Source organism: Mytilus californianus, unplaced genomic scaffold (genome assembly GCF_021869535.1).
Source record: "Mytilus californianus isolate M0D057914Y unplaced genomic scaffold, xbMytCali1.0.p SCAF_4, whole genome shotgun sequence".
Lineage (NCBI taxonomy): Eukaryota > Metazoa > Mollusca > Bivalvia > Mytilida > Mytilidae > Mytilus > Mytilus californianus.
The window spans coordinates 27,475,801-27,498,840 of record NW_026262690.1 but is presented as its reverse complement, the minus strand read 5'-3'; the positions used below and the strand labels follow the sequence as shown (position 1 = coordinate 27,498,840).

Below are 23,040 nucleotides of genomic sequence, written 5' to 3'. Positions count from 1 at the left end.
TCAACTGAACACAAGAACAACAATGTACTGCACAACAATGTTATCAGTTTAATCTGAGTACAATTAATGTAAAACTTGGTTCTGATGCCATTGTGTATATGTTTCATTACATTTGGTAGAGGCAAAGTAAAGTTAAAGAACAGAAACCAATTTCGGGACATACAGACGGAAGTACGGACAGACAAGGGTAACACGTAATGCCGCGTCGCGGTGATGGCATAAAAATGTGAAATCATAGAATTCCAGTTCATTGTTGACCCTTTGACTCGATATTGCTCAGAAATAGTACAGAGTAGCACAACAAACGTCAATAATAAAAATATTTACGCTGGTAATGATTTTTGTCTAGACTGCGATGAAAGTCGCAGAATGTAAGACATATAGGAAACCGCATTTGTATAAAGCTGTATATTTCAGAAGGTAGAACACCTGGATGCTTCATACCTTGTACAACAACAACAACAAATACTTTATTAGAGTCTCACCTCTTTAAAAAGCAATTCTTTTCTAATCATAATAAAAAAAAACCATTATATACAGTTATTACGAGTATAAAATACATTTTCTCTTAAAAAGTACTTCAGGACAGATTTTGGCTGCGAAATAGCAAACTCTGTCATCATGAAACATAAATAAAAACTTTTCTTCATTACACAAATTATTAAAACTACTTTCTACATCGTATACACTGTTAAAAAAGATCGTTTCGCAAATCTGCATATTCTGGGCATTTCAACAATCAATGTTTTTCATCTTCAATTACATCTAAACAGGGATACCTGATCTAAATCATTTTTTCTACAATTAAAACAAAACCTTTCATTTATATCTATACCTTCATATCTGCCAGTTTCAATTCTAATTGGAACAATACCTGCTCTAAATTTAGCATATGCACTTCTGTATTTACTCGGCATAGTAATACTTAAATATTTTTCAATACAATAATTTTTATTAAATAACCTGTAAGTACGCTATTTACTGCTTTCATTAGCTAGTAGATTTGAATGCAAGATCGTCCATTACCTTTTACCATAGTCATTATAAAGGTCGCATGTGATGAATAATTGTAAACCATTTTCTTCTTTTATACAATTGTCAGTTTCGTTTGAATGTATGGATACTTTTTTTTTCTGGTAAATAATAAAAAGGTTGTTTTCAATATCTCTAATAACAGATTTGCTCAAAATACATTCAACATTACAATACTGAATAAGATCAAGTTCTTTAAACTTTGTATTCACTCTACAGTTCCAATTTTTTACTTTATCAAAACTGAGTTTATTACTCCAAAGAAAAAAATTCTTATTAAGTCTACAATTAGACATCTTATTAAATCGTGACCAAGTTCTAAATATAGTAGACCATTGTTTAACAATACATGATTTTCATCCCATATCTCCATAAAGTGCTAAGTTAGGGGTATATCTACCTACACACATAAAAAATCTCATAGCCTTATGTTTCAGTTAACAGCATTTATACAAGCAAATTCCTTAGTACCCCAAATAGAGGTACCATAATCAATCACCGACCATACAATTGAATTGAAGTTTTGTATATACATCATATTGAAAACTGCCACCATGAGCATTACATTTTGCTATTAATAACCCCAATGCCCTAATGGCAGATTTAGCAACTGCTTTTGCCATATCTTCATAACTCAAATGTTCGTTTAACAATAAACCTAAATATGTATAATTTGATACTTTATCAACAAATTTTCCATTAAAAACAAAAGGAAAATTAGTACATGGCACAGAAGGTGTTCTAAAATGCATAACTTTGGATTTTTCTAGATTAACCTTTATCATATTTCTATCCGTCACACCAACATTCTAAAGTATTCAAAATGTTTTGCAATTCACTTTCACTTTCTGTTAAGAAAACTACATCGTCTGCATATAACATTATACACACTTTTTCTTCACCTATGTTAATACCAACATTTAACTTTTTGACTTCATTAATTAAATCATTTAACTTAATACAAGACTGAACATTATTATATAAACGAAGATCTTAATGCCTTTATCATTTTAGAACAACACCAAGCAAGTCTAATTTATTAAATAACAATGTTCTATTTATAGTATGTAGATACCTTATGTTACGAAGTATCCGTTTGTCATATGCCCATTATCCTTGACCTCATTTTCATGGTTCACTGACTGCTTGAAAAAAAATTGTTAGTTATAATACTCATTTTGATGAGTAATATGATAACTATATTTGGTATATAGTTTCCTTGCAACGCTACATATCCGTTAGGTAGGGTTCATATAACCTCGACCTCATTTCATGGATCAGTGATCAAGGTTAAAGCAACGTGGACAAATCCTTATCTCAGATATTATAAATAATAGAAGTAATAGGTGAACTATATTTTGTGTATGGAATGATTGTAAGGTGTACATGTCCGACTGGCCAGTTACATCTGATCCCAACCTCAATTTCATCGTTCATTGTTCAATTTACAAGTTATCATGGTTTTGTCAGTTTATCCTGGGAACAGTCAATATATATGTTCCTGGTTTATCACATATAAGTAACAGGACAATAATATTTGGTGTAGGGAACTATTGTAAGGTGTAATGTATATGTCTGTCTGGCAGGGTTCATATGACCTTGACCTTGACCTCATGTTCATGATTTATAGGTCAATGCAAAGTTTCCTGGTATTTTCAGTTTATCAGATACTATAAGCAAAAGGGCAACTATATTTGGTGTATGGAATGATCGTAAGGTGTACATGTCCGACAATGTTTAGTTTTTGTGGTTTGGTCTATTTCTCAGATACTATAAGCAAATATGTTTGGTGTATAGGATGATTGTAAGGTGTACATGTTTGTCTGGCATGGTTCATATGACCTTGACCTCATGTTCATGGTTCATTGGTCAATTTACAAGTTATCATGGTTTTGTCAGTTTATCAGATACTATAAGTAATAGGACAATTGTATTTGGTGTAGGCAGGGACAGTCTATACTATATAGTTAGTATAGACTGTCCCTGGTGTAGGGAACGATTGTAAGGTGTACATGTCTGTCTGACAGGGTTCATATGACCTTGACCTCATTTTCATGAGAGGCCTCGGTGTCCGAGTGGTCTAAGTAGTTACTACTGTCATCACTAGCCAGTCAACACTGAAGTTGTGAGTTTGAACCCTGCTAGTGCGGGTGCACTTGACTCCAATCTTAATTGACTAGGATTGTCAGTTTTCCTATCGAAGGTCTGTGGTTTTCTCCGGCCACTCCGGCTTCCTCCACCAATAAAAAACTGACAGCCACGAAATAGCCCAAAAGCGGTGCTTAAAAGTGGCGTTAAAACACCAAAAAATCAAATCAAAATCATTTTCATGATTTATAGGTCAATGACAAGTGGGTCACAAGTTTTCCTGGTTTTGTCAGTTTATTAGATACTATAAGCAATAGGTCAACTATATTTGGTGTATGGAATGATTGTAAGGTGTACATGTTCGTCTGACAGGGTGCATATGACCTTGACTTAATTTTCATAGTCCATTGGTCAATGTTAAGATTTTGTGGTTTGATCTGTTTCTCAGGTACTATAAGCGATAGGACCACTATATTTGGTGTATGGAATGATTGTAAGGTATACATGTTTGTCTGGCATGGTTCATCTATCCGTTACCTCATTTTCATACAACATTGATAATGTTAAGCAATAGTGTGTAATAAAATATATTAGTCACGTTAAAAAAAAAAGATAATGTTAAGAATATGTGATACTTGTAGTAAAACCTTCATATTACAGACCTTTAACATAAATTCAATCATAAGTAGAGCCAGCGAGACATTTCAGCATGTGCAATCTTTTTTTTTTTTCCACCTTCACAATTATTAGGGACAATTTTGAATTACTGTTAAATCAATTTAGCCAAAATGTTCCTGAAATTAGCCGATTTTTTGTCGAGATATTGAATTATCTCCCTTATAATTTCACTTCAATATGTCATTCAAGTAACATCATCACAACAAAGCTCATGTTTACTTTTTACGAATGTCTTTATTCAAAGGTTAAAAAAATGCTCAAAAAGGTATCATAAAATTTTTCTTATCTTTGAGAATTTATGGGGCCATATAATACAAAAAGCAATGGTTACTACATTCACTACATTGCGATTTTTCATAGGACATTTGTGCTTATTTTAACGGACACATACACTTTAACTTTAACTTTAAACTCAATGTTTAAGACTATGTCAATGTGAACTAACTAACCACAGATATAAGATGAATTTATTTACGTAATGATTATAATTCATTAAAATTACAGGTCTATAGGTAAAAAACGCTAATGTCCGGACAATTTTAAACAGGTGAATCAAAATTTAAAGCGCAAATGTCCATAGTGTTTGGAGCGAAAATGTCCTACCGTGTTACAGGTAAAAAAGCGCAAACATCCTGAGCCCATTGATGGATAGTTGCTTGCTTAATGACCAGTGGCATGTATCAAATTATACTCTCTACAGAGAATTTGTACCTTATTACTCAGAATATCTTTTAAATATATTTTTATAATGTGTGAACTGTGGTAACCAGAAAGAAAGACATTTCAGCAAGTTCATGACAATTATAACAATTTATTATGGTATATTTATTGAAGAAGTACAAAAATAGTATCCATCACATGCTGTCCCATGTTTCTGTGATAAATGTATCTTGTCTACACAGTATTCTCCAAAATCATAATTACCAAATCTCTGCAAAAAAGTAAAATAATTTGGTCAATGATGAAAGAAATAACACAGCTGACTATTTGACAGTATGGTTTTCAGTTTTATTGCAATACTATAATTTAGTTATGGTACAATAAATAAACTGTTTTGATTCAAACAAAATGCGAAATGGATTGAAAATGTTTTTTCAGAGGCCCCTTAACAGCAAATAAAGTTGTGAAAAGACATTTCTTTTGTAGTAAGTCAATATGAATTCAACAATTAAATAGTTACAATGCAGAGCGACTGATATTGTCTACAACCAGTACACATACACTCCCAAAGTCTGCCTCACAAGATTATAGAACTCCAATGGGATACCTTACAGCAAAGACTAATGATCCAGTTACTTGTTTTTAGTTACAAAAAAATCCAAAACCACCTAGTGCATGACTGGAGCCTTCTGCCAAATACAGAATCATTGGCATAGGAGGAGTCCAGGACCAGATGAGCCAGTGTGACTGGACCATGATACAGCCTTACTAGACATAAGCCAATTAACATGTAGTGTAAAAGGTTTTAATTATTTTATTTATCATTTTCAAGGGAGAAGCCTCCCGTTTTAAGCAAGTGGAGTTAATGAGAGTCAAGTAGGAGGTCAACTCCATAACCAAAAGAACAGTACCCAAACTTTGTGTAGGGCTTACAAATGTTAGGCTTTATTATTTCTTGTATACTTTATGGTGATCAAGTGTTTATTTCATTCTTGTTTACTTTCTTTGGACAGATTTAAAAGTCTTAAGAAAGTATAAAGAAAATAAATTTGTTTTTGGTTTTTGTGACTGCAGCTGTTGAGCTGAATTTGTCAATTATTTAGTAATTCTTAACAGATTATATTTGTATTAAATTCTATCTGACCAAACTAGACAATATTGTTAACCCCTTCATCACATCTGATTGCTTGCAAATATATCAACACTTGTTTTAAATACATCAAAACCAATGATTAATGGTAACACACCTTTATAAGATTATAAGCATCAAATGATTCCCTTTCTACTTTTCCTTTCTGTTTTTGCATAGGAGCACCAGTAGGATCTCTTCTAAACAATGTATTCATTATTGTAACATGTAACTTAACCCTGTCATATTCCTGTGTCATAACTCCAGCTGATGTAAACTTATCCACTATTCTGTCTACCACCATTTGCAATCTGTAATGATATAATTTTAAATATTTGAAAAAAAACCTTGTACACTGAAATGTTTAAACACCCCTTATTTTTTGGCATCAATGGATTTGATAAATAAGGAGCACATAGAATTCTCAATTTTCCTGTTTGTAACAAAGACAGGCTGACAAATTGAATTCCAGAATTTATTCATATGATCATTTGGTCAATAAAAATTAAGTCATATTTAACACCTGAAAATCTCCTTTGTTAAATTTATTCAATTCTGAAGTGACACAAAGCCAAAACCTCTCTGGTTTTATGCCTTGCCCCAGAAACGTACAGATACTAAAGACCAGAACAATATTTTTTGCAGAAATTCTGATTTATGTCATTTTTACAACAAAAGAATGATTGGAATGCAATGTTTTACTTTTTTGTATTAGAAGGGAGATAACTGTATTGTAGTTTAAGCTTGGCCTACATAAAACATGGTAAAATATCTCATATATCCATTTACTAAGCTCTTCAAAGTAAATCATAGTAAACTAAACTTGTTTGACAGTAAAACCTATGTAGTACGATTTATGAAAATCACACTCAGAATACAATACAGTTATCTCCTAATTCTTCTATTTTACATCACTGTAAACAATGTTTTTGCATACTCCAATTATAGGGTTATGGTAAGATCAGAATGATGCAAACACATTGAATGGTATGTATCAAAAGAAACTGAATCCTGACTGATAGAGAAATTTTTAAGAGGTACCAAGTAAAAGTGCAGTTTCCTGCCAGTTTCTCCCCTTCTAGCTTGGAAACTGTAAGACTTGTGAACAATTTGCTGCCAAACTCCTGAAATGCTAAAATGTAATCGTAATAAAAAAACAAAGCCCTTTGGCATTTCGTTACCAAGAAACAGTAACAGCTATCGCATATCAGATTAACTCAAACAAAGTACTTCCATAAGGATGTAAGAAAATGGTTCTTTAATACGTAAGTTCAAATTTTGTGTGTTTAAACCAAGCATCCCTGATAACCGAAAACGCCTAAAACATACAAATAAACTGACATGTTGTAAAGTAATTTTGACAAAAGGAGTCAATGGAAAATATCATTAAACGTTGGGAAAAAAAATCACCATGTTTTCAGTGGCAGTCAAAACTCTGACCGTAGTGCACATCCAAGTCTACCCAGTTTCCATAACCTACCTGTTGGATTTGTTTTTTCTTTGTTCCTTTCCTGAATGGTAAACGGACAGAAAGTTACAGGACAAAAAGTCACAGGACATAAAGTCACAAATTTGATAGGACAAAAAGTCACAAATAATTTGTTGACAATTGTTTGAATATTAAAGAAAAATCTTGAAAGATTTTCATTTTATTACATATACTCATTTTACAGTTTAGGAAACTGTTCATTAGCCTTGATAAATGAAAATTTATTAAATTTTAATCATACAAAGGATATATTTCTTGGCACCGTGAAGCCGTTTAAGTACCAGTCCACTTTGACATTTTGTTTTCTTAACAATTTTTTGATCATTATTGATATTTATTAAATAAATTTTAATTACAAAGTTGATGTATATATAATAGTTCAACAAAAATACAAAATTATTTTTTTTAAATAAGTGTTTTCTTCTTCACAGAAAAATAATCTCAAAACTGAATTGTGACTTTTTGTCCTGTGACTTTTTGTCTGTGACCTTTTTGTCCGGGACTTTTTGTCTGTGACCTTTTTGTCCTGTGACTTTCTGTCCTGCATTCTCCTGAATATGCATGAAGATTTGCCAATGGACTTTATTCAAACAACAATCAATCATTGTTTTGTAATGTAGTGTTAACCGTAAAGACAATTTTGCTATTTCAAGTCAAATTATGGCAGGTTTCATATAACAATGACAATTTAGAAGGATTTCCTGGATTGCTTATGAAGTAAGGTCATTGATATCCAATCTCTTCTTTAGTAACTTCAGTGTTAACAACTTAACATACATGTTTTTTTTTTTATGTCAGTCACATTCTAAATCTGTAAATTTTATGACTGGAAAAAATGTGTGATGATATAAGTCTATTTATACCCTACCATTTGTACATACTTATCAAGGTTTTCTCCAGGGTCAATTTTGGCATACATCACATCCACTGCACGTGGATCATCATTCATATATTCCAATCCTCTTAAATGTATTAACAGTGGTTCAGATTTCAGAATAGGTCTTAAAAAAATCAGATTATTTGTTATAAGTTATGCAGCCTATCAAAATTTTCTATCAGTTCAATAAAGAGTTTACACCAATATGAAATAAGTTATAACATGCATATAAAAATCTGATACTTTCTACAGCAAAACTTCACTTGAAAGTAAAATCAAAATCTGTTCTGGTAATAATTGTGTATTACCTACTGAAGGTTCCACAGTCAAGACTTAACACTGCATAGACTACGCTAGAGGCTCTAATGAGATTGTATTACTCACATCATGGCATTTATATACTGTGGATTCATTACTACTTGTTGGGTACAAAATTTCAAGAATTTTGTGGGAATAGATGAACCATGCAGATAAATGTTCAATGAAGTATACACTTATCATAAGATTGTAAACTATGCAAACTTTGGCAAATCTATGAAATCAACGAAAATAATAATAATAAATGAATCCACAATATATATATATTAGTCATCATGGGTAAAGTTACAGTGTATTTATCAAAGAGACAGCAATCAAACAGCAAGAAAAAACAATATCCTACACTAATTGCTTAAACTTTGACTTACTTTTTGCTGTATTTTTGTAACAAATGCTTAATGTGAATATAACAACTACACTCACTCTATGAGATCCTCTTTACAACTACATGTATAACTCACTCTATGAGATCATCCTTACAACTACATGTATAACTCACTCTATGAGATCCTCTTTACAATTACATGTATAACTCACTCTATTAGATCCTCTTTACAACTACATGTATAACTCACTCTATTAGATCCTCTTTACAACTACATGTATAACTCACTCTATAAGATCCTCTTTACAACTACATGTATAACTCACTCTATGAGATCCTCTTTACAACTACATGAATAACTCACTCTATGAGATCATCCTTACAACTACATGTATAACTCATTCTATGAGATCCTCTTTACAACTACATGAATAACTCACTCTATGAGATCCTCTTTACAACTACATGTATAACTCACTCTATGAGATCCTCTTTACAACTACATCTATAACTCACTCTATGAGATCCTCTTTACAATTACATGTATAACTCATTCTATGAGATCATCCTTACAACTACATGTATAACTTACTCTATGAGATCCTCTTTACAACTACTACATGTATAACTTACTCTATGAGATCATCTTTACAACTACATGTATAACTCACTCTATGAGATCCTCTTTACAACTACATGTATAACTCACTCTATGAGATCATCCTTACAACTACATGTATAACTCACTCTATGAGATCCTCTTTACAACTAACATGTATAACTCACTCATGAGATCCTCTTTACAACTAACATGTATAACTTACTCTATGAGATCGTCTTTATGACTAACATGTATAACTTACTCTATGAGATCGTCTTTACAACTACATGTATAACTCACTCTATGAGATCATCATTACAACTATATGTGTAACTCACTCTATGAGATCCTCTTTACAACTAACACGTATAACTCACTCTATGAGATCCTCTTTACATTCATTTAACAACTGTTCAGCATTGTGTACTTCTTTGTCATCCATTAATGCCAAGATTCCTATTGTCAAATGCAACTTTTGTAATTTCTGGAAGATAGAACTGTCAATACCTCTTTCCTAAAAAGATAATTTTGATGAAATTAAAGGTTGTAATACATTTTGACGTTCATGATAATACCTGAAAGACTGATAGAGTATTTGAGTATCTTTTTCTTACTTCTACAATTTATGTTTATTTTAAGTGTTGTACAAACCTTACTACTCATCTCTCAGATCATGAGATGCTTGCTTTAATCAAGTTCAGCATAATTACTTTGAATCACTTCCACAATAGCTTTTATGACAGGTAAAAATTTAAGTAGAAAGGAATGAGTAATACATGTATGTTCCAAAAACTGCCTTATCGGGACATATAATTGGTCTACATTTTACAAGATTCTAAAGGATATCATTGGAGTTATCTCCCTCAACATGAGTTTTATTATGCATTCTATAGAATTTTTGTTCTCATTTGGTAAGTATTCATATAAAAAACTACTGTGGATTCATTATTATTTGTTGGGTACCAATTTTCAGGGATTTAGTGGGTATAGGTAAACCAAGAATTTAGATGTTCATCGAAGTTCCAATTATATATAGCCTTGTATGCAGACTTTGGCAAAACCAATAAATCAAATATCCACGAAAATATATTTTTCTCAATCTACGAAAATTGGTACCCTAAAAAATAAATGAATCCACAGTTAGATGAATTTCAACATACTTTTATATCCTAAATATGATGTTATTATTTTTTACTTCTAGGCTTTCCACCCATGAATCTTATATTGACTGGTTCTTTATTCAAGAGCTTCTTATCTTATTAAGAAACATATTTTATGGTCAATAGGTGTCATATTTTTCCCTTTCACTGAATCCAAGTGTAAGAAAACGGTTCAAGAACACAACAAAGTCTTTTACATGTGTACCAGTATTTTTTTTTTAATTTAATAACTTTGTAAAAATTATCAATAGTTTTGAATAAAAAGATCATTTCAGTTATCTATTCCCGAGTCTGATACAATTCTATTTACTATTTTATCACTATATGGAAAAATTTAAACATCTTTAATAGAAAATATCACTAAATGATGCACATATTTTTGTTCAATATTACAGGAAAAATCAAGAAGAATGCTTAAAGTTTTAAATTCCAAAGGAACCTAAGAATCTGGATCTAGGGCCAGTTAAACAGGAACAAATGGCTAGTTATTTTTCTTAAAATTTCCAAAATATGTATCAGTTTCAACATTAAAACAATATTTTTTTTATTAAATGGTAATCTAAGCAATTGACGACAACCTAGAAATGTAATTTTTTAAGCATTACTTGTGTCAATGAAATACAGGTAATCATCAATAACAGCTATTCCAATTTACTATTATACATTCAGATACTTGATTTTTGATCAACTTGATACTCTGAAAATATTCTGAAAATATTTACCCCATCACATTCTCTCAATACATCAGTTCTGAATTCCGCAAAACTCTCTTGCATCTTGGAACTGTTAATTGGAATTGAAAGAAAGTGAGTAAATGGTTCTCTCTGTCTTGCTCCATCTACTATCAAATCAATTCTTGTTTTAGCAGAAATGACTCCTTTTCTGTCATGACCCTGTATTACTGAAAAAAAAAACCCAATTTGGTCTTTAAATTAAAGGTACTGAATAAACTCATTGTTATAATAAAATGAAAATACTATTGTTCTTTGATTATAATTTAGTTCATTATTCACCATTATTTATACCTTACTAATACTTCATAAAATAAAGCATTATTAACTTAATGCCGTACCATGAGTGACCTTTAGCTTTTCACATTCACTTCATTTAATCTCTGGTGGATAGTTGTCTCATTGGCAATCATACCATTATCTCCTATTGGTTATATTAAATTTCCATTTCAGTTTTAAAGGTAAAAATATCATAAAAGTATCTAAATTTGAAGTATGTATAAATTTCTAAAACATTTAAAATTGTCCTTCTTCTAAACACAATTCCTCAAGTTTGAATTTACAAAATAATTGTAACCAGTTGAACTGTGAGCTATTGATCACTTATGATAAATATAAATAAGAAGATGCGATATGAGTGCCAATGAGACAACTATCTATCCAAGTCACAATGTGTAAAAAGTAAACAATTATAGGTCAAAGTATGGCCTTTAACACAGAGCCTTGGCTCACACCAAACAGCAAGCTATAAAGGGCCCCAAAAAGACTAGTGTAAAACAATTCAAACAGGAAAACTAACGGTCTAATCTATATAAAAAACAAGAAACGAGAAACACTTATGAACCACACCAACAAACGACAATCACTGAACAACAGGCTCCTGACTTAGGACAGGTGCATATAAATGTAGTGGGTTTAAAGGTTTTAATAGGTGACAACCTTCACCCTAACCTGAAACCCTAACCCTGCTATAAGAATTCCGAAAATAGAAGTTTGATAATTGATGGATGTGAAAACACATCATAGGTATAGAATGCTCACATAAAGCTTCTTTCCAAATTTTAAGAAGTTCTAAATCATACTTGCAATTATGTGTTAGATTATAAGTAATTTATTAGGTATTCAGGAAGTTGATTAGTGATGGATGTGAAAACAAATCACATGGCAAAGCCTGCACACACAAAGCTTGATATCTAAAATCATCATAGTTCCCGAAAAGATGTATGAAATTTTATACATTTCCATTATTGTATACTTAATAGTATCAGTGAACAGGAAGTTGATGAGTACTGCATCAAAAGGTATAGCATGCCCACAAGAAGTTTGCTACCAAATTTCCAGAAGCTATGATTTGCAGTTCCCGTGAAAAATGTGACTAGTTTTATGGGACAGATGGACAGAGGTTAACCAGTATACCCCCTTCTAAGTAGGGTTATAATAATAAAAATCAGGTTTTTGAATTTTCTGCTTTTACTAAATGTGACAAAAAAATCTAAATTCTTATGACAAATGCATAGTAAGGGTAAAACTCTTCAACAGTATAAGTCATAACTGTCAAAATCTGTTTTTTTAATGGTGCATGGCATTGCATTGAAATTTCAAAAGATTTGGTCAAGTTATATTCAAATGTTGATCCCGAAACCAAAATTAATGATGTACAGAGGAACAAGCGCATCACTATACTCCCCTCCCAGCCTCAATGTATGGAAATATTTACTGGTAAGGTAAACCTTTTTTACCTATTGTTAAGTTATTCTATAATGTCATCAAAATCAGATACATGTAAATTTTGATTGATTGTATGCACATAATGTAGTACAAAAAGTGAAGAAAGAGAAAGATAGTGATAAAGCATAAAACAAATTGTACTTCTCATCAACAACATGTTTACCAAAAAATCAGTATAGAGAAAACTTTATTTATTTCACTTATAATAGTAGTGTCTTAACTATACCTATAGGTCCCTCTTGTTACATGACATATGTCTCTAACTTAACTGTACCTATAGGTCCCTCTTGTCCATTCTTTGGTATTCTGATCTGAGTTCTAGTTTCTGTTTCTAGTCTTCTCTTTGTCTCAGCTTTCCTACCAATAATATGTTTAAAGAAGGTACTAGGGATCTCTAATTTTAACTGAAATCCACCATCTGTTTCTTCAACAGAAGTTTTCAAATCACAAACTTCATCACAATATCCAAAATCTTGACTATTTCCATCTAGAAAAAAAAAAACATTTAACTAGGATTTTGAATAGGCAAATTTTGTCTTTAAATGCTTGATGAATAAATATTTACTTTTATTTTAGAAGGTTCTTTTAAAACATGTAAAACTGGAGTCTGTTTTACTGATTATTCTAAAATTAGAATTAGCTATGATAAATAAAGGATCATTTCCCACAGTTTTACCAATACTTTCCAGTTCTCTCATGTTGCAAGTTCAAATTTTTATTTCATCTCATCTCAAAATGAAAGATCATATTCTCAACATATTATTGCCCAAGTTGTAGTTCCCTTCTTCCAAATTTTATAGCAATTTCCCTACTTCAACCCCCCCCCCCCCCCCCCCCTCCTTTCTCATAGTGACAAATTTCATTCGCATTTCACTCTCATCTCATGGCAGTAATACCTACATTGTATGAGAAGGAAATCTTTTGAACAACAAAACTATTGAGGTTCAACAAAATTTCACATGAAATTCTACTAAATAAGAAATTTTGAAGTGCAATTACTTGTAAGTCCACAATTCATCCCAAAATGTACATTCTCCTATGTACCGTAAACAGAATTATCTTCAAAATAACAAATTTACATTGTGTAGAATCAATTAATTCATTAAAGAAAGAATGATTAAAGTTACAATAAATCAGAATTTTTCCAACCATCATATTCATCTTCTTCATCAGCTGTGATATCTCTCTCGAGTGTAGGATTTTTCCTATAACATCTGTCTCCAATTCTTATTATCTGGGGTCTGAGGACATCCATTTCAAATGAAGTGCTCAAGTGAGATTTGTTACATCATTCTTAAAGAAAAAAAAACTTATGCATTTTTCAACCTTCTTGAAAATGTTTATTTGTCAAATTTTTTAAGTAATCATTGCTTGGTGGCTTTTACAGAATTTTTTTTATGATTAGTTATATAGTTATTTTTTCTATTTTAACTAATGGTATCAGTCTTTGTTTCCTATCTACTAAAATTTACTTATGTTGTTCATTTGACTCTTGAACATCACAGTGTATTCCCCATAGTGCTTTCTGATGATATTTCATAATAGATTGTATTCTTGATGAGGTGCTACAATTCAAAGGAAAAGATGTAATTTTGTAAACGGAAAAAGTCACAAATTTGGTAAGAAAAAAAAACCACACATTTGATTAATGTCATGAATGTAGTAAAAAAGTCACAAATCTGATAGGAAGCCAATTAGTTAATAACTGTCTGTTGAATTGTTTTAAAAACATATATTTTCATGAAAAACATTTTGTTTATAGTCTTCGAAAATTTATCAAATTGCAATCAACACAAACATTGAAATACCACACCCCTGTATTCTAATATTAAAAGATGTTGAAATATTCTGAAACACATTCCAGTTGATATTAACTACATACAAGTTCAAATAATTTCTCTGTGACTTTTTCCATACATTAAAGTCACATAATATTTATGTTTCTGGCTGCATCTTAATATAAAACAGACTGTTTTATATTTATCTGAATGGATATGACTGGTCATTTTAATTACAATTGTTTTTAAAATACATGTACATCAGCTACATGTAACTAATTAGTGTACATCACTGTGATTTGTTGCAACCATGGACAAAAAGTTGCAATTGTTGTTATGCTAAGCATACGCTACTCAGATTTTTTTTTATACATGTACCTGATTACCAACAGGTACATGTAATATGATACAGGAATTTCCTGTGAAATAGGTGGAATATTATGTTTGTTTAAAAAAAAGATAGGTCTTTAATGCTTATTCAACATACAATTTTATAAGATACTAGGAAACAAATAAACTAGAGGCTCTAGAGAGCCTGTGTCGCTCACCTTGGTCTATGTGCATATTAAACAATGGACACAGATGGATTCATGACAAAATTGTGTTTTGGTGATGGTGATGTGTTTGTAGATCTTACTTTACTGAACATTCTTGCTCCTTACTATTATCTCTATCTATAATGAACTTGGCCCAGTAGTTACAGTGGAAAATATTTTGTAAAAATTTACAAAAATTTACAAAATTTATGAAAATTGTAAAAAATTGACTATAAAGGGCAATAACTCCTTAAGGGGTCAATTGACAATTTTGGTCATGTTGACTTATTTGTCGATCTAACTTTGCTGTACATTATTGCTGTTTACAGTTTATCTCTATCTATAATAATATTCAAGATAATAACCAAAAGCTGCAAAATTTTCTTAAAATTACCAATTCAGGGGCAGCAACCCAACAACATGTTACCTGATTGGTCTGAAAATTTCAGGGCAGATAGATCTTGACCTAATGAACAATTTTATACCATCAGATTTGCTCTAAATGCTTTGGTTTCAGAGATATGAGCCAAAAACTGCATTTTACCCTATGTATTATTTTTTGCCATGTCGGCCATCTTGGTTTGCGGGCAGGGTCATCGGACACATTTTTTAAACTAGATACCCTAATGATGATTGTGGACAATTTTGGTTAAATTTGTCTTAGTAGTTTCAGAGGAGAAGATTTTTGTAAAAGATTACAAAAATTTACGAAAAATGGTTAAAAATTGACTATAAAGGGCAATAACTCCTTAAGGGGTCAACTGACCATTTTGGTCAAGTTGACTTATTTGTAGATCATACTTTGCTGAACATTATTGCTGTTTACAGTTTATCTCTATCTATAATAATATTCAAGATAATAACCAAAAACGGCAAAATTTCCTTAAAATTACCAATTCAGGCGCAGCAACCCAACAACGGGTTGTCTGATTCATCTGAAAATTTCAGGGCAGATAGATCTTGACCCGATAAACAATTTTACCCCATGTCAGATTTGCTCTAAATGCTATGGTTTCAGAGATATAAGCCAAAATCTACATTTTACCCCTATGTTCTATTTTTAGCCATGGCGGCCATCTTGGTTGGTTGGTGGGGTCATCGGACACATTTTTTAAACTAGATACCCCAATGATGATTGTGGCCAAGTTTGGTCAAATTTGGCCCAGTAGTTTCAGAGGAGAAGATTTTTGTAAAAGTTTACGGACGACGGACGACGGACGCAAAGTGATGAGAAAAGCTCACTTGACCTTTCAGGTCAGGTGAGCTAAAAATGAGTTTCAGGGAAAACTCACCTGATAATAAATTATAAGAATTTTTTGTATTTAAGTTTTAAATACACAATGACGTGTCTCTTTTCTATGATTTCATATAGTAATAATTATAATTTAAAATAAATAATAATTTTTAAAAGATAAAAACATTATATGAAACAAAGTGTAGACTATGTTTCTTTGTTAACATAGAAAATATCATAAATAAAATGCAAAAATAACAAGACCAACATCTGGGGTGATTCCGTATTTCATCTTACTTTCAACAGAAATTATGCAAGAAATTTGAGAAACATGGTTATTTTTAATGTTCAAGGTTTAATTTAATATAGAGACAATGAAATGTTATACACCTTATTGTTATTAAGTGGTCCAATCTGGAAAAAAAAATGTCACTTAGACAACTTCCTGTTTGGGTCAAGTGTCACAAAAACAAAGGTCATCAGTAATGAGCTGATGGAGGAAAAGTTAAGAAAGTGAAAATTTTTAAATTTTGATAGTTTACATGTATCATCTGTTTTTTTTAAACACAAATTAAAGTAATAAAAATGCTTTGTTTGAAGATTTTACGATGGTTTAAAAACATCTCTTTGAAAAGATTTATGCACAATACACTGTTTAAACAGGGACCCAGATAGCTTCAACTGGTTTGGGACATCATGAAAAAGTTATGTTATTTCAGAACTTATCCGGATTGGAATAAATAGTGATAACAGAGACATATATTATACATGTATGTCTCTTGTGATAAGGAATAAGGTGCAAGTATTTGCACAAAGTAAAAAATAATGATTTCCTTGGTAATTCTTATCAAAGTTATTTTATTACTTTCATTTTGACAAAATTAAGTAAGACTGCTTTACATGGCTAGCTGAAGAATTACGGACTTTGTCCTCATTCTTATTCCTCGGTAAACAGCTGGTAAACCAGTCTCATATTATTATTAAATTACTAAAGACATAAATTAAGTATTATGTCATAATGTCACAGTACCAAAATTGCATCGAGTACCCAAATTGCACCTATTTAGCAAAAATAGCAGCAAAAATCTTACAAGTTTCCCTAGGGACTAAACAATTTGTATTTATTATTATTTGACATTATGCACATCTTTCAAATAGATAAATATATTTAAATATTCACAGTATGTATAAACAGATAAAGTAATCACTGGAAAAAGTAAAATCTACGGAAACGTCGCAGGTCTTCTTTTAAAAATGAGCGAATAAAATATGTTACGAGCATCCATTTCTTAAAATATGAATAGTAAGCATGGACTAATGTCAAATTGTTCTAAATATTTGAAAAAATAACTAGAAACATCTGTTTTTTCGATTTTTAAGGACGTGAATTTAAGCATAGATGCAATTTGGGTACTCCTCATTACAGAACCATGGATCTTTTGGAGGTCGCTTCAAACCCATTTTTCTATGATTCATTATGGATTTAAAATTAAATTGGTGGAACTATATAGTAAGTAAGGATACATCTACAAAATAAACACAAAATGGAAACTTTTGTCTGGATCATAAATAAACGTAGGCGAAAAAACTGTCAAAATAGACCTGTGCAATTTGGGTACCCTCACGTTATATCAATATATGTCTCTGTATTACCAAGGAATAATTAAGGTTCATCATAACAAATGGACAAATATGACCGTATTTTCAACTCAAAAACTACTCTGTGTACAGACTTACCTGTGCTGTTTGGAAAGTTTTAAGGCCTGGCATCCACTAGATATATAACAGTTAAATTTATTTTGCATATCAGAAAGATAAAATCGTTTTTGGATTTTGATGGGCATTTTTTTTCCTTCCTGCAGAAGGTGTAAAAATTAACTAAGTTGGGATACAACTTTGAGATGCTCCCTCTCAGGTAACAACTGGTTTGTATTGTATTGATTGTCCTTGATTGGCATGGACAATAGATCTCTACACATCTATAGGTGAGTTAAAGGTAGAAACTGAGTGGACAGTATCAAATGCAATTCAGGTGTCTGTTTATTTTTACACCTTCTTCAAAGGAAAAAAAATGCCCATCAAAATCCAAAAACGATTTTATCTTTCTGATATGCAAAATAAATTTAACTTTTATATATCTAGTGGATGCCAGGCCTTAAAACTTTCCAAACTGCACAGGTAAGTCTGTACACAGAGTAGTTTTTGAGGTGAAAATACGGCCATATTTGTCCATTTGTTATGATGAACCTTAATTTTGTATATGTTCTTCTATATTGCGGACTTTCCCCTCTTTCACAGAAAAAACCTGCCTCTTCATATATATAAACTATTGAACAGAAACATGTGCGATTAGGAAAATATCTTACTTATTTTTTTTTCAATTTTAGCAGATTTCGCAAACTTCTTCCCGGAAGTTAAAATTTTCACGTCTCTACATTAAAGAGCAAAAATATTTTAGTCAATGTATGTATCAAAAACATTGAATTATTATTTGGTGTCGGTATTTGACCATGAATGTTAAAACGAATTATGGGAAACTTTTTAACATGTCCATGTGACACCAGACCCCAACAAAAATCTGCCTGAAGACATCTGCAGGGTAATAGAAGTCGATCTGCAACAATAAAGGAGGGTGTGGATGGGGATTTACAGAAACGAGAATAATGGGCAAAACATTTATAAACTTGAATAGAGAATAATGGATCAAACAAATAAGGAATAGAGAATAATGAGGTGCTAAAATATAAAGAATAGAGAATAATGGACAAAAATTATAAAGAATAGAGAAAATGGCCTTAAAAATAAAGAATACAGAAATGAAGGAACCATTATAGTTAAATATAAAACAATCCTGTGTAAAGGATTACCAAATACTTTCAAAAAGATATCTGAAGTTGTTGTAGGACAGTTATATTTGAGTCAGAGACATATATGTCTCTGTTTGAGTTGACTAATAACATATTATAAGTGTGTCTTTTTAATTGTCAAAAAGTTCAAGTTCAATGACTGTTTTTGGATTCTTATGTTGTGTGTGTATCTGCTCTAATCATTTGACAATATATCGGATCTATACCAAATTTTGTATGCATTTAGAAATCGTTGAACTGAAACTTTATATCGAAAAATCTGGTATATGTAGCATTTACATATAGATTCTATATTTTTTTAGTCCAAACCCGAATTATAGAAATAATATAATTCTGAATTATTAGATTTGCATTTTATTAAGTAATTTTAATGTTCTGTGGTATATTTCAGAAGTTTTATTGTAATTTGTGTAGTTCTGTGGTATATTCTGAGTGTTCTGTGGTATTCTGTGATGTTCTGTGGTAAAAAAAAAACGCTCCGCAAAGTGACTACATAAGATTCATTATTGACGCTCTTATCAAATCAGTTGAAAGGCTAAGGCAGTATTGTGGTATAATTTATAATTTATAAAATGTATCAAGCTCTCTGAAATCTGAGACTTTTGTTGCTGTCTATCATATTTGTTTTTTGTCTATTTTTTTTTTTTGGGGGGGGGGGGGTCTCAGTGGCCGAGTGGTTTAAGTAGTTCAAATCCTACTGAGGTTGTTGTTTCGAACCCCGCGGCACGTGATAGGTATGCCACGACTCCAGTCTTAATTGACTAGGATTGTCAGTTTTCCTACAGAAGGTCGGCGATTCTCTTTGGACACACCGGCAAGGATTTTTATAGTTACTATACAAATCCTTGACACCGGCTTTCTCCACCAATTAAAAACTGACCACCATAAAATAGCCAATAGTGCTGAAAGTGGCGTTGAACACCAATCAACCTATCAATCTATTGTTTTGAAAATCATTCAGGCCATTGGTTTTCTCGTTTCAATGGTCATGTCAGGGCCCTTCATGTGGGCCTTTTAAAGATGACTATTCGGTATGGGTTTTGCTCATTGTTGAAGGCTATATGGAGACCTATAATGCAAACTTCTAAGTTCTTTGGTGGCTCGTGGATCTGGGAATAGTATAATGACAACACAAGGGACTTGAGTAATGCTGTTTTATGTTCAGTTATCTGTACCAGCTGAATAGATATAAGAAGATTTGGTATGAGTGCAAATGAGACAACTCTCCATCCAAGTCACAATTTATAAAAGTAAACCATTATAGGTCAAAGTATGGTCTTAACACGGAGCCTTGGCTCACACCGCACAGCAAGCTATAAAGGACCCCAAAAATTACTAGTGTAAAACAATTCAAACGGGAAAACCAACGGTCTAATCTATATAAATAAAGAGAAACGAGAAACACTTATGAACCACATCAACAAACGACAACTACTGAACATCAGATTCCTGACTTTGGACAGGTGCAAACAATTGCTGCGGGTTTAAACGTTTTAATGGTACCAAACCTTCACCCTTATCTGAAACAATAGTGTAACATCACAACATAGAAAGACACACTATAAAATATCAATTGAAATGGCTTTACTCAATCAAAAGACATATTAACACAAGTGAACATACATGAACGAATACATTTGATCTATGATAATGTTCACTTTAAAACTCTACGAATAATAATACCAAAAGTCGATGAAATACAGTATTTATTGTATGAAATTCAAAATTAATTTATCAGCATCTGTTTATTACATTTGTCATTTTGTGTTTTATTCTTATTGGTGTATTTTTATTACCTGTTTATTGATTTAAAATCAACAATAATTTGTCAAATACTATTGACTTTTATGCACATATGGTACTTTTAACGGGGACAAACCCGTGCAAAACTGCTATCCAGGTTTCCAACCAACATACATTCATGCAATATGTTTGTACTATTTGTTTGTAAAACCATTAACACATCATAGACACATGACTGAAGTACAATAGTGTTTTACACTTCATACAAACATACCATTCGTGATAGATTTACAATACATGTAATACAATAGAATGTGTTTTATCAATTGCATGTAAAACCGTGTACACCCACGTGAGTGTCAGAAGTACAATAGTGTTTTTAAAAACAATACAAACATACCGTTCGAGTGAAATAGTTTTGATAGATTTACAATAAAATCAATTGTATGTAAAAAATAAAAAACGTGTACTCCAACGTGAGTGTCAGAAGTACAATAGATTTAACTTATGACAATACATATATATGTCGATATACTCCAGGGTGGATAGTTATCTTATTGACAATCACATCTGCATCACATCTTCTTATTTTTATATTATCACATTATGCCACGAACTTGCATTAGCTCTAGGCAAAAGAGAGCAGTTTGGAATTGATATTATCTTGTATGGACATCCTCATTTTTTCCAAAACCTACGATTGTGTCCCACTTAAACGACTGTTAAACAAGCTGCACCATTATGAAGATATAGATCAAACACATGTAAATGGATCCAATCTTTCTTTTTTGATCGTACCCAAAAAGTCATCGTTGAGAGAGAATCATCGGAGAAAGCTCCTGTGGTCAGTGGAGTTCTCCAAGTGACTGCACTCTGATCGTTACTTTGCCCGACATTCATTAACGACTTACCTGACAACCACTACAAAAGTCAAAAAGTCTGAAAAGACCAGTTTTTGTCTGAATTTGCATGAATTTTTACTCGACATTCTTAATTTGTATGAATAATTTTTAAAAATTCTTGACATAGTATGAATTTGTCTTAATATGTTCTTGATTTTTCTTGACAAGTGTCTTGACAGTATGAACATTGTCTTAAAATTTCTCGGCACTTCCTGTATCATCTGATAAGAGTCTGGATTAGTCTCGACCAATTCTTGACTGTCTTAAATTTGTCTCGATCTGTCTTGACATATTCTTGACATTCTTAATAATGTCTGAATATGTCTCGACATATTCTTGACATTCTAAATAATGTCTGAATATGTCTCGACACATTCTTGACAGTCTTAAATATGTCTTGACACTATTTCAACAGTATAAATTTCGCCTGAAATGTGAACAGACTTATTCTGCACTGTTTATGACATTCTATTGCTATTATATACTCCTTTTTATTATGGCTAAACTAAACTTTGAAGAATCAAGGATTAATTTGGTATAGTACATGTAGTAAGATACCCTTTTGGTGCAACTAAGTTGGAATACCCTGAATAATCCCCCATGTGGTTTAATTTTGATTTATTTTTATTAAACATTTTGGAATACCCTGAATAATCCCCCATGTAGTTTAATTTTGATTTATTTTTATTAAACATTTAAGTAAATGTTTTCACTTGGAATATAAGTCGAAGGTATTGACAAACAGCATTTAGATTTTTGCCGTTCGCAAAACTGCCAGTCAAATTTTTACTAAAATAGGTGTCTTGTATCTCTTTTGGACCCCACAATTCATCTTTTGGGTTTGTGTGGCTAAAAAGAGGGAGGGGGTCTTTCGTTTAGGTCAAAGAATTTGTTCCCATCTTGATTCAAAAACCTTATTCATTTTTTAGAACAACCCAAAAACATTTTTTATTCAAATTTGAGTGTTGAATTTTATAATTTTTTATCAAAAATAAATATTTGTGATAACTCCTTCCTGAAAAGAAAAAAATGTTTAGATCTATATTATGCATGTCTGTTTGAGAACCATTTCATAAGACCGATGATTTCTATAGAAATCATTGATGGGACCCATTATAAAAACATTTTTTTTATTATTCCTGGAGTAGATAATAATTTTCTTTT

The 23,040-nt window shown here is 31.5% G+C and overlaps 1 protein-coding gene across 1 annotated transcript; it reads right to left on the bottom strand.

The window, feature by feature from the left end:
• Positions 1-4,595: 4,595 nt before the first annotated feature.
• On the bottom strand, positions 4,596-18,790 carry LOC127737836 (activating signal cointegrator 1 complex subunit 1-like). Its single transcript, XM_052248777.1, has 8 exons — positions 18,731-18,790; positions 13,966-14,109; positions 13,091-13,303; positions 11,080-11,258; positions 9,575-9,711; positions 7,958-8,077; positions 5,706-5,898; positions 4,596-4,729 (listed from the first exon to the last, which is right to left on the bottom strand). Exons 2-8 carry the CDS (start codon positions 14,069-14,071, stop codon positions 4,613-4,615), a joined length of 1,065 nt encoding a protein of 354 aa, XP_052104737.1. The 5' UTR covers positions 14,072-14,109; positions 18,731-18,790; the 3' UTR covers positions 4,596-4,612.
• Between the last annotated feature and the right edge of the window lie 4,250 nt (positions 18,791-23,040).

What these genes read in the sequence shown, in the direction of transcription:
- LOC127737836 (XM_052248777.1), bottom strand. Translation starts at nt 14,071, where the DNA reads ATGGATGTCCTCAGACCCCAGATAATAAGAATTGGAGACAGATGTTAT. An exon ending in TGTAAAGAGGATCTCATAGA is followed by an intron (nt 8,078 to 9,574) that starts GTGAGTTATACG and finishes GATTTTTTTAAG; the next exon opens with ACCTATTCTGAAATCTGAAC. An exon ending in ATGCTTATAATCTTATAAAG is followed by an intron (nt 4,730 to 5,705) that starts GTGTGTTACCAT and finishes ACTTTTTTGCAG; the next exon opens with AGATTTGGTAATTATGATTT.